At 31.4% G+C, this 12,500-nt stretch overlaps 1 protein-coding gene across 2 annotated transcripts in view; it reads right to left on the bottom strand.

Moving 5' to 3' along the window:
• The window catches only part of LOC115221517, a 180,202-nt gene that overhangs the window by 27,262 nt on the left and 140,440 nt on the right, over positions 1-12,500 (bottom strand). Inside the window, exon 4 of one of the 2 annotated variants that reach the window (XM_036510832.1) lies at positions 5,649-5,814. The exons of the other annotated variant lie outside the window; for it this stretch is intronic. Coding sequence (XP_036366725.1) covers positions 5,698-5,814 — 117 coding nt within the window. The 3' untranslated portion in view covers positions 5,649-5,697. Of the gene's footprint in view, positions 1-5,648; positions 5,815-12,500 lie in introns of those variants that run through there. 2 annotated transcript variants of the gene reach the window in all.

The following is a 12,500-nucleotide window of genomic DNA, read 5'->3' as shown; positions in this document are numbered from 1 at the left end:
CACAAAACAACAGTACACACTGCAAAGTGATTGGTTATTAGAAAGGACCTCTAGCTGCAGAAACCAAAGTTGACACTGGAGCTCAACGCAACCCTGCTGCTTGCCAAACCCTGTCAAACTACCCAGTCCATGCCAGCATGGAAAATGGACATTAACTGATGATGATACAATACCTTAAAATAAACAGAATAACACACATCTTTTAGAAACAAGTTTTTGTGCTGTGTAATCACTTTTGCTGTTTACAGCTTTTCAAAAACACACATTATAAGGTAATCAGCATAGAGAAAGTTGTTTTTAATAGCAGTGTTGTCTACTTCTGGTTTAGTTTCAGATTTTAAATTCTTACAAAGTATTCTTCTCTTGTGTTTTGTAGCTGATCATTTCATCCTTCATTTTGAAAAAAGTTTATGTTTTGAATTTTCAAATTGCACAAGTGGTGTAAATAGATGTATAACTTTTGATCCCATTTGTGGGTGTGTGATGCAGTAAATGAAATAATTTTTTGTTTTGCAATTTATATTTGCATTAACCTTCAACTCCTACCCGTTCTTGCTTTGCATGTTTCACAACAATTGTCTCCAGATTTCATTACTTGCATTATTTCTTCTACTGTTGTGAATTTTGCCTTTGTTAAGAGTCTTTCAGAATTTGATGGTTGCCTTCAGCTGTTGGTAATTTGTAATTCATTCTTCTGAGATTTGATGATTGGTGTACAATTGGAATGGTCGTTTGACCATATACAAAATATAATGGTTTCTACAATTATAGGTGGCTACAAATGGGAAATTTGTGTATTTATTTTTGTCTTCACCCTCATAGTGAGGGTTTCTCTGTAAGACTTGTGAATGGTCATCTTTTTAATATCTTTGTGTCTGTGACTAGTGAACATATACATCTTGTTATATTAACAGGGATGTTAAGGCAATAAGCAGACAGAATCATTAGCACACCAGGGAAAATGCTTAGCAGTATTTCATCTGTCCTTAAATTTTGAGTGCAAATTCCTCCGAGGTCAACTTTGTCTTTCATCCTTTCAAAGGTTGATAAATAAGCACCAGTTGAGTACTGGGGTTGATGTAATTGACTATACCCTTCCCCCATTTTCAGGCCTTGTGCCTATAATAGAAAGGATTATTTTTTTTTAATCACTGGTGCTGTTTGGTTGTCTTATTGCTGACTGTGCTCAACACTGCATATATGCTGCTAATCTTAATCTCCCTTGGAAGAGGTAGGTTTGAGAAATTTATTGATTTATCTGTTTATTTGGGTGACTTTCAAGTAGTTTCCAATAGAATTTTTGAAGTCACTAAATGTTGATACTTCAAATATTATTGTTGATACACTTAAATCATCAAGCTACTGTACTTAGAACTTGCTATGCACATCAATTCTTGATTTCCTGCTAATTTAAAACACTAGGTTGAAATGTGCCATTTCTAACTTTAGAGAGAAAATATATCAGCTCATCAAAGAAAGTAAAAATGTTATACACACACACACACACATAGTATGTTCCCTAATATTTATCAAAAAAAAAAAAAGGGAAAAAAATAATTTATATTTCAAAATGTTGATTTGTGATGTAGCTAGCCTTTGTGGAATCAGAAAAGTAGCTGTTTTTTTTTAAATTTATGTTATCAAGAAACACAATTTAAAACTAAGAACTATGAGAAAAATATGAAATATAAAAATATAAAGCTTATATAATTAAAATGTGTAAAGTCTATAACACTCAAAATGAATTACTTTTGTTATAATGCTGACATTAGTAAATGTTACTTCTCAAAATTCTAATTTTGGGAATATCTGTGAAAGTTTTGCAATACGTAAATGGTGTTATTTTTAGAATAATACCCCAGAAGCTAAAAATTACTCAGTGTAAGAAAAAGAAGAAAAAAAGGAAAAAGAATTCCATTTAAAATTATTTAAAGGAAAGGAATGCATATACTTTGAGCAGTTTACATAATATTTAAAAGTAAATCGTTCAAAATAACGGAGAATATGTGCAAAAAGGAGTACATTTATATTCTTGTACTGCTTTTTAAAAAGTCACATTTTGTTATTGAAACTATTTTAGAATTATATATGAGGAAATTCAAAATTTCCACACAAAATTAACATCTGTGATAATGGTGTGTACTACAAAGTTGAAACCTAATGTTCTAAATTTTCTTCTATTACAAATGACAATGGAGAGAGAGAGAAAGAGAGAGAGAGAGATGTATTGAAATATATACAAAAGTGAAAGTTAACCAATGCCAACAACAACCTATTTCCCTGTTCTTATAAGAGTGAGACAATACTGATCTTCATGATAATGCGTAGAAAAGAAAAGGTGAATATTCTGCTCACAAACTATAATTGATGATGATGAAATAGGGGTTTTATCAGTGGATAAAAACATTAAGATGGTTGAGAATCAGTTCAAAATAACCTACACATCAACAAGTAATAAAACTCTCACAGTTATGTAATAGTCTTTAAGGATGTGAACCAAAACAGATATGTTAATGAACAGAAAAATCCCCAAAATTCTAATGACCTTTGCATATATATATTCACAGTGTGCAGACATTTCAGAGATAGAGTAGAAAAGCAGGCTAAATTAATGAAGCAGATAAACACAATGTTAACGCTATCACCATTCATATGAATTCAATTGATGAAGCCTCTTAAAGTCACAATTACTTCTTAGATATAATTTTTTCATGAAAATAGCATAAAATTTCACAAAATGGAAAATGTTATTGAGATCTGAGAAAAGTACTTCAATATTTTTGTACAGGATATTTCTTCAGAGAAAAAAATTCACTTAGATGAAATAACCCGAATCATTACTGAGTGAGTCTAGCAACATCCCCAAACCGTAGATATCCTAACAATAGAGATTAGGATTACAGTCAGTGAGTCGTAGAACTGTACATATGCTTCACACATGTACAGTGTGTGTCATTACAGGTATGTTTGTTTTGTAGCAGGGTTGAATTCTGCTTCAACAGTTGCTTTTGTTTTCAAATCTGATGTCATCAACATATATTTGTTTACACTGCTGATATTCATGTAGACAAATGTAGTAACATGACTTACTCTATGTACCTGATCATGTGTGTGAGAGAAGTATAGTACATTTTAGACCTACACACCCATATATAAATGCATGTATGGTCCTGTAATATAGAGCCTACTACCACTTATTCCAATGGTGTCATTTGCTTGTGCTAAAACTGATCTTCAACTGGCACACACTTTTAACACCATAAGTAGTAAATATGCACACGAGCATTTATGTGTACTGTATATAGATATGTTTGTGCCTGAATATATCAAACATGCATGTGTAAGCACACACACACACACACAGAGAATTATACCTGTTTTAAACAATGATATATCTCTATAATGCACATCCATCTACAGTCATTGATCAACTCAAGTTCTGGCCCCTTATTTACTTGTAAACCATTTCTGTTATCCATCTCCAGTCATGAAAATGCATCAGCTTGCGTTGTTTGAATACAAAGCCCTTTCAACCTATGCTGCATTGATTCCTTCAGCCACTTTTACAGTGGGTAGGTGGTGGTGGTGAAACACAGTATATATTAAATTATTGCTACTAAAACAATAATAAATGAAAGTTGATGGAATAATGGCCTTGTTTATTATTAATTCTAGAACATTTTACTAGATCCTTTGTGTTACGCTTTAAGTTGGTTCAATTCACTAAATTCAGAGATATTTGCTTCTAAATCTATGGCAGTTGTTGGATACTGAGAGAGATTTTTTTCAGTTAGCTTAATTAAAATAAACTAAGTCAATATTGTCTTAACATCAACCCATGATCTGTAATACAATCTATGAAACAAATTCCATCTCATGAATGAAATAGGTAGGGAAAAATTGAATGTTTGTTAAAATTGGACATCCTAGGGGAAGTTGATGTGGATTTCACCATAAGTTGCAGTTAAAGATGGCTGTGTTCATTTATGTGTAGAGCTATGTAGAGTAAATGCAAATATCCAAAGGAAACTATTTAATATCTATTGCTGATGAGGTGCTGGAAATTTTGAAAGGATTACGTTTCTTTTCAAAGATGAATCTTGATAATCTGCGAACACCAAGTAAAATTAGATCTAGTGATGCAAAATAATAATATTTGCTCCTTCTAGTGGATTAAATCAGTACAAGCATGTAGTTCTTCGGATTTTCTCAGTATTTGAAGAATTTGGGGAAATTAGTAGTCTTTTCAAATCTGAACTGAATGTAATATTGCAAATAATATTCTAAGCTCATTGCAGGTCAAAAGAGATAATCATATGACATTAAATTGGTGCTTAATAATACTGTGCAAAAGTGGCCTTGCATTAAATCATAGGAAATATATCTCTACCATGAGACAAATAGGATATTTTGACATTGTTTTCAAGCCGGAAGTTAAACTGATGGAGCATAAGGTTATGTTCCATGAGATTTAACAATTCAAACATAATGACTTCTTTTTGATTACTCATTATTTCTTTGTTATTTCATACTTAATTATTAAAAAATATATGGAAACTGACAAAATGGAAGGAAAGAAATTTCAATTGGGTGGTAAACGAGAATAAAATTTCCATCTCATACAATATTTTATATCAAACAGAAAGATTCTATATTGATGACACTCAGGTTGGGTTGGATGCTATATTGGTTCAACATAACATCAAAGGTAAATTTCATGTTATTTCCTATGTAATCAAAGCACTTCCAAAAATCAAACAGTGGTATAGTCTATTTGAAAATAAAGACCTTGCTGTAGTATGGGTGTCCTATGAAAGTACACAAAAGATATTCATAATACAGCAGCTGTACTGTCCCTTCAGCTAACAGAAACAACAGAGTATGTTGATAAATATGATTATTGTAAACAATATCAAATTTGTAGCCATTACCTTATCTAATTTATTAAAATATTGAAAGAAAGTCGCAACTATTCAAACAATAGAAAAATCATGGAGAAAGGAGACAGTAAAATTCAGCTGCTAGAAATTATACAGCAATTTGTCTGTTGTCCCAAAATTAACAAAGACCAAAAGTCAAAAATGAGAAATTGTTTGATAATAAATCTTCACTGCTAAATGAGGAACATACATGTAGATTTCAAAGGTCTACTTCTCAGCAAGGAATGACTTTTACTAATTGCTGAAGCAATGCAAGAGCTGGAGACAGTTGTTTTGAAACTGTCTAGAATTTGTCCACAGTTTATAAGCTGTGAATTTAAAGTGTTTAGAATGATAGTGAGTAAAACACTGATACTTGACCATTCTCAAATGTTTTGGTAAAAAGATTCAATATAAGCAAAGTAATCAAGTCATCATTCTAGAAAGCAAATGGCAAAAGAGAGAAATTTGGAAATGTTTATTGTTCTACAGGAACACCTTTCATTCATGAACTAAGATAGCACCATCTATCCTATTTTTAAATCAACTCTTACCTGGAAAATTTCCACATTATGAAATTCCTGTAACAGACAAAAGACATGAAGTGGAGAGTAATGAGAAACGAGCAAAATCTAACATAAAATACCTGCTAATTGGAACCCAGGTGTTCAGATACAGACGTTCAACAACCAAGAAAATACCATCCAAATTTTAATTTGACTTTGTTGTTAGAAGGAAGGGAAGACTGATTTGGGTTACAGCTCTAGATTGGTTGAAATCATTCATGTGCACTGTACTTGATCTCAAAGTTGTACTGTAAGCAAGTGCAAGAGGTTCTTATAATAGGATCCTTGTTAAAAGCTTGACTGTGGATCAAATTCACAGAATGAATCAACTGAAATAACAATAAAGATAACAAGTGTCTGAAGAGAGCAAATCTGGCCAGGAATGCCAGCATAGTTTATGTATAAGCCTACAAGAATGAATATGGATATACCAGCAATCAAATACAGCCCAGAGAGTGCAAACATTATTAAATAAATAAAAAGCAGGATGGTCACATAATCAGTGTCATTCAATATGTTACCAGTTGGATGAGGAAAGCTTGGTTATTCAGTTGAATAAAGCTTGTAGAGTTAAAGGACCTCTTGCAACTACAGCTTTGCTTGAATAAACACTTTATTGCAGGACTACATGCATAAGCTCATTATAGAGCTAATTATAAAATGCAAATAGTTATTTTTTAAAATCTGGTGGGATGAAGGTAAAAGATCCACTATGATTTGAACTTAAAGACTAAAAATGACAAAGCTAAATACATATATGCATTTCATTTTATGCATTAACTTATGCTATTAACAGAAAAGTAAATGAGGCTGTAGCATTTGTTGTATATTGGTTTGGTTTCAAAACCTCACTCATAAAGAATATACAGTAAACACCACTATTTAGTTAACATTTGTTTTATCTGAAATTGTTGCTTATATATGAAGAATCTAAAATGATTGACCTTTCTGCTGTTTACTGTTGAAGGCCAGCTTCCAGTTAGCCTCTCTATACTCTCATGATGTACTCTTGACTTATTCTTAATGATGCAATTTAGAAATTTTAGAAATTGGGGAAGCAACTTTAAAAGAGATTTCATTTTAATATTTATGCATTTTCTCCTGAACGTAATTAACTGATTAAATAAACAATTGAGTTCTAAAATATTTTATTTCCTCTAAGATTTCTTTCAGTATATTTAGAAGCGAATAAAAGAATGTGTAATTTTTATTTTTTCAGGTTTCTAACAATTTGTATATCATATGATCTGCCTAATTAATATTCAATAGTTTCAAGCTGAAAATCTTACTTTTGTTTGTTATATATAGGACCACAAGAATTCAGTATAATCAATGTCCATGTATTAGTGCACACACACACACACAGGCATACAAACACATCAACACACACATACAAACCTACATGCACAGATAAATGAACTTTTATCCTTTTCTTTTTCACAAAGTGTATTTTATGGACACAAAAGACATTGCTAAATGGTTAATTTTAATCTATTTTATCTCCAAAGGATATCTGAACTAAACAATTTAAATATATCAAACTAAATGAATGTTTGAAGTAACTGAAGGAAATTGAGTTTTTAATGTTCAATTTGAAGGTAGAAAACAACAACCAATGAAGAATGCAAATCAATTCTCACATAGTGTGATCTTTATCCAAAACCATTGAGGAGAGTCACCTGCTCAGAGAAACACAGGCTTCTGAATACAGACACCAACTGAATCTGTTGAGATTGCCATTAAGTGATTTCTATAAAGAAGCATCATGAAACGTATTTAAACTGAAATATATGCCAGTTAATATCAGTAAATCAATGTTACCAGAAGGTGCGGGGAATATGGACGAATACAATAATGCCGAATGTCCAGTGAGCATCCATTCCCTCCCATTTAGGGGCTTGGGACCCTCAAGGTATGAGATCACACCTGGCATGGTTAAATGGATGTTGTGAATAATAGCAATGACTGCATATTAATACCTCTAAGAAGGAGAAGATTTATAATGAATCAGTACATGAAATTAGATCAATGTACACGAACATTTCAATGTTCACTTTAATAATAATTGTCACAAAATACATAAAGGTAATAATAAAAATCAACTTGATATCTCTAATACATCATTATTATATGGCTATACTTCATACTGCATAGATATTCTATCATTATTATCACTAATTAATATTAAAAATGTGTATTAATGTATTATGTTTATTTTCTTATCTTCAAATATAAAAATTATTTCCATTTAAAACTATATTCTAAAGAATATTACTCGTAGAAATATTTTTAGTAACTGTAATAAAAAAAAAAAATCATTCTCCCTATTAGCATAATTAAAGCAGAAATTATTATCTCTTATATTTTGTGTTAAATTAATATAATTAAAAGTGTCCATGTAATTCAGTTAATTTCTCCACTTTTTAAATATATATACAAAGTAAAATGGAACAAATTAAATATATACTTTGGGTGTTAACAACCATTTTGGGTAAGTGTTATGGAAGACAGAGGGATCACTAGTATTTGATAGATGGTTTAATATAATGACTGTGCAATGATTTAAACTATTATTGTGGAGTAAAAAAAAAATAAAATAAAAAGAAAACTAGGATTTAAAACACTGAAATGTTTATTTCAAGGAAGGATATTTCTTTGAATTCTTGATATAAACCTGATAGAACCATATATATTAGTAGAAGGAGAAGAAATAATACATAGATAGTGATGATTGTTAATGAGTGCCATAGCTCAGTTCAGTCAGTAAATCTTAAATCTATTGCAGGTGGATTTATACTATCAGATACATCCATTACAGTCAATCCTTCTACATTAATAGAGATCATGTCCTTGAATCCACCTGAAACCCAACTGCACCCACTCTCATATGAAAACAAAAAAGGAGTAGGATAGGATCAAATACCTTTAAAATATTACTTTTAAATGAATTAATGAGCTGTATAAACTGCAGAAGAATTTTATTCATTCACTAACATGTTTCTGTCAGAAGAAAGATATACAGCTTCAGAAACCAGAAGATAAAATATATTAATAATTATAACCAGGATATAACAAAGCATATAGAACAATGAAACCAACTGCTTTCTATTGGTAAACAGAATAATTCTTTGTTTGAGTGAACAACAGCCAAATCCAGATATGTCAGACTTAACATTTTAAAATATATTACAATTAAACTATGTTTATTATGTTAGGGCAAGGTGTAATTTCTTCTTAAATATTAGCTGCTAAATTGATCAATTTCTTTTTATCTTATTTTAATTAAATCATAGTAAAATTGAAAAAGAAAATTAATTGAATTTTGATTTTATAAGTTTTATAAAGAAAAGAGCTGCAACATTTTATGAGTTTACTTATGAAAGAAAGTGCATGATTGAAATTACTATAAACATCATTAGCATTAGCTACAGATATTGTAAATTTTTTCATAGTTTTGTACAAATTTACCAACACAAGTAAAATCAGGGGAAAATCTACAATTGTGTACAAATATTCATTAGCAGTTTAGAAGATATTATGCAAATACTGAGAATGAGTAATGGCTAGAAGTTGACCATTGTAGAAGGAAGGATAAAAGAAATAGAGTTATTGTTAAAAAATAGAACTAAGTTTATCATATAACTCAAATTGTAAGTGTTAATGTAATCTAACATCTTAGACGGGTAATATAAATATTCAGAGATTTATAAAAGCAAGGCAAACAGGAGTAGTAGGGTGAAAAAAAACCTGACAAAATATAGGCAATACCAGTTTGAAAACAGAAATGTCATTCATTAGTTATGACTGTTATAGGTTAAGTTAGGGATTTACATAAAATACAATTCTATATATATAGTTCTAAGTTTATCTGATAATGGTTTCTCTATGGTAGAACATTTTCCCTATGGTTTTTAATAGAACCCACACTATGCTGAAGATAAAAGTTTCTATCTAATTTGAAGACTCTTTATTAAACACCAATATAGTAAGCTAGAATAAAGAAGCTTCTACACAATCATTTGATCTGCTAGAAATGGCAAAAAATCTCTCAAATCACGCCCATACCATCTTACGTAAGTATAAGAAACATTAATGTTGACTTGGGATTAAACAACAACTTGATCGATGCTGAAAGTAGAAATTTCTTGTTTTTTGATGTTTGATTCAACTAGTGTCTGTCTATAATTTGAATGCCTTCTAAATATTGGGTCATCCCATAAATGTGGGTTTTTTTATACATCATTTATTTTTCAAAATTAAGATGCACAAAGTTCTTTTTTAATCTAAAATATACTCTCCTTTATTTTCTACAATGCTCTTCCATCTATCTGGTAGACTTGCAAGGCCCTTCTTCCAAAATTCACTTGCCCATGACGAAAAATACTCCTCCAGTACTGTTCTGACCTCATCTACAGAATTCATATTTTTTCAATCCAAATGATTTTGAAGATTGTGGAATAAATGATAATCAGATGGGGCAATATCTGGTGAATATAGTGGGTGGGGCATTGCTTCCCATTAAAACTGCTCCAGCCTTTGGAATGTCATCCACACTGTATGTGGCTGAGCATTATTCTGATGGAAGAACACCGTTCATCTTGAAACCAAAGATGGTAATTTTTCTTCTAGTGCTGACTTAAGCCACTCAAGCTACTCACAGCACACATTCACTCTCTGCACGAAATTAGACTCAGAAAGTTTGTGAGGAACCCACTGACCCAATTTGCTGACTTTTCAGATGGCATGCAGGTGTTGATGAATGGTTGAATGACCAAATCCAAGCTTCTCTGCTAGCTCAAGTTATGATGGGATTTTGTTCCACCAGGGTTTGCAGCACATCCCCATTGAGCTCTACAGATCTTCCAGGATAAGTCTCATCTTCTAGACTGTAGTCTCCAGCTTGGAATTTCTAGAACCACCATTGACACTGGCTTACGCTTATTGTCTGATCCCCATATACTGCATTAATATTCCTCACACTTACTGTTGCATTGTTGCTGTTATTGAACTCATAAAGCAAAATAATCCAAATATGCTCCTTTGTCACTTCCATTATAGCTTTGAAAAAATAACTGTTAAAATTGAACTGCACTCTTCAAAACTTGCAAGGTAAAATGACTACCTGCTTTTATAGCAAGTTGATGCAGGTAGTTTATCCTGTCTCTCTCCGACTTTTAGCTCATGCAATTGAAAAAAACTGCATTATTTATCAGATGACCCAATAGTTAGGGATTTTACTTCAATCATTCAACACTTCAGAAAATTTGCTATCTCACTGCTTGAGGCTTCCTAACAAATATGCATCCTTGTCCCACATATAATTCACTTTTCTTTATTAATTAATTAAAAACTATCCTAAGAAACAATTACTGATGTTGAGTAAATTACCAGTATCACACTTTTTTTTAATGTAGTAGATTCCTCAACATTACACTTAATTTCATATATTTAAATGATTGCCAGTGGGCGTAAATGATGACAGTCATGTGATGCTCCTATTAAAGCATTTTAATACCAACATCATTAACACACAATCTATTTTCCTATCAACAAGTTCTCAAAATGTTCATCTATTTTTATAGTAAACTTATTAAGAAAACAAAAATATATTCATTTTCATTGATCAATTTGTTTTAGAAAATGGGGACATTATATTGATTTGGGGGTCAGATCTATTTGGATACACCACAATCAGCAATCTGTCTCAAAAGTGTGCTTCTTAATTTACCCACAAATGGCTTTGCACATACAGTTGAATGATTGTATATTAGACAAATTTCAAGCAATTTAATCTAGCTAAAACATTTGGTTAGATGAACTTTTTTAGTATTACTTTTGTGTAATAAAATAACAACTCTATGAGTCTAAATATTGCATTAGTTATCATATTTTCCTCCTGTGTCTTGTTAATAGATGCAATGCCTTAAATTGTCTTGCAATACTGGAGATTTAACATGTTCACAAAATTAATCTTTATTTCTTCTGTTGTACACATGCATGCACAACACACATACACATGCAGACACAAGTTCACTCACAGACACTGTAGTCATCTTTGTCTTTCATCCTTCCAGGTTTGATAAAATAAAGTGCAATTAAAATTGACTAACAGCCTCCTCTCAAAACTACTGGCCTTGTACCTAAATCAGAAGCAATTATTATTATTATCATTGTTGTTGTTATTAAGGTGGTGAGCTGGCAGAATTGTTAGCACATGGGGCAAAATGGTTAGCGGCATTTTGTCTGTCTTTACATTCTGAGTACAAATTCCACTGAATTTGACTTTGTGTTTCATCATTCTGGGTCAATAAAATAAGTACCAGTTCCCACTTCCCCAAACTTGCTGGCCTTGTGCCAGAATATGAAACAATTATTAAAGCGGTGAGCTGGTAGAATCATTAGCATACTGAACAAAATGCTTAACAACATTTTGTCTATCTTTACACGAGTTCAAATTCTACCAAGATCGACTGCTGTCATCCTTTCAGGGTTGATGAAATAAGTTGAGCACTGGAGTCAGTGTAATTGATTAGCCTACTCCCATCAAAATTTCAGGCCTCATGCCTATAGTAGAAAGGATTATTATTATTGTTGTTGCTATTTAGTTAAATGAATAGGACTGAACTCATCTCTGCATATCCTGTCCTAGACATATGATACTGATACTGTTAGTGTTTCATTTGAACTTCTCAAAGTAGATGCTAGAAATGTTATTGATGTATAATAAACTCAATAACATGCAGATCATTAAAAAACGTAAACACTTAACATAAGAGAATATGCCCAGGATGCAAAATTTAAAATGTTCATGTTAAATACATTATACCAAAAAATTGAAATGTTGAGGAAACTTATTACACCCAACTTACATTTTTAAAAGAAAATATATTAACTCTAAGAGTAATGTGAAGCTTTTCATAAAGATCTCTTGGCACAGAGAGAGAAAGAATGAGAGAGAGAGAGAGAGAATTTTAGACTAAGGATATTTTCAAATATAATTCAAAACTATGAAGAA

This window comes from Octopus sinensis, linkage group LG18, assembly GCF_006345805.1.
Source record: "Octopus sinensis linkage group LG18, ASM634580v1, whole genome shotgun sequence".
NCBI lineage: Eukaryota > Metazoa > Mollusca > Cephalopoda > Octopoda > Octopodidae > Octopus > Octopus sinensis.
This window is presented reverse-complemented; position numbering and strand designations above follow the sequence as displayed.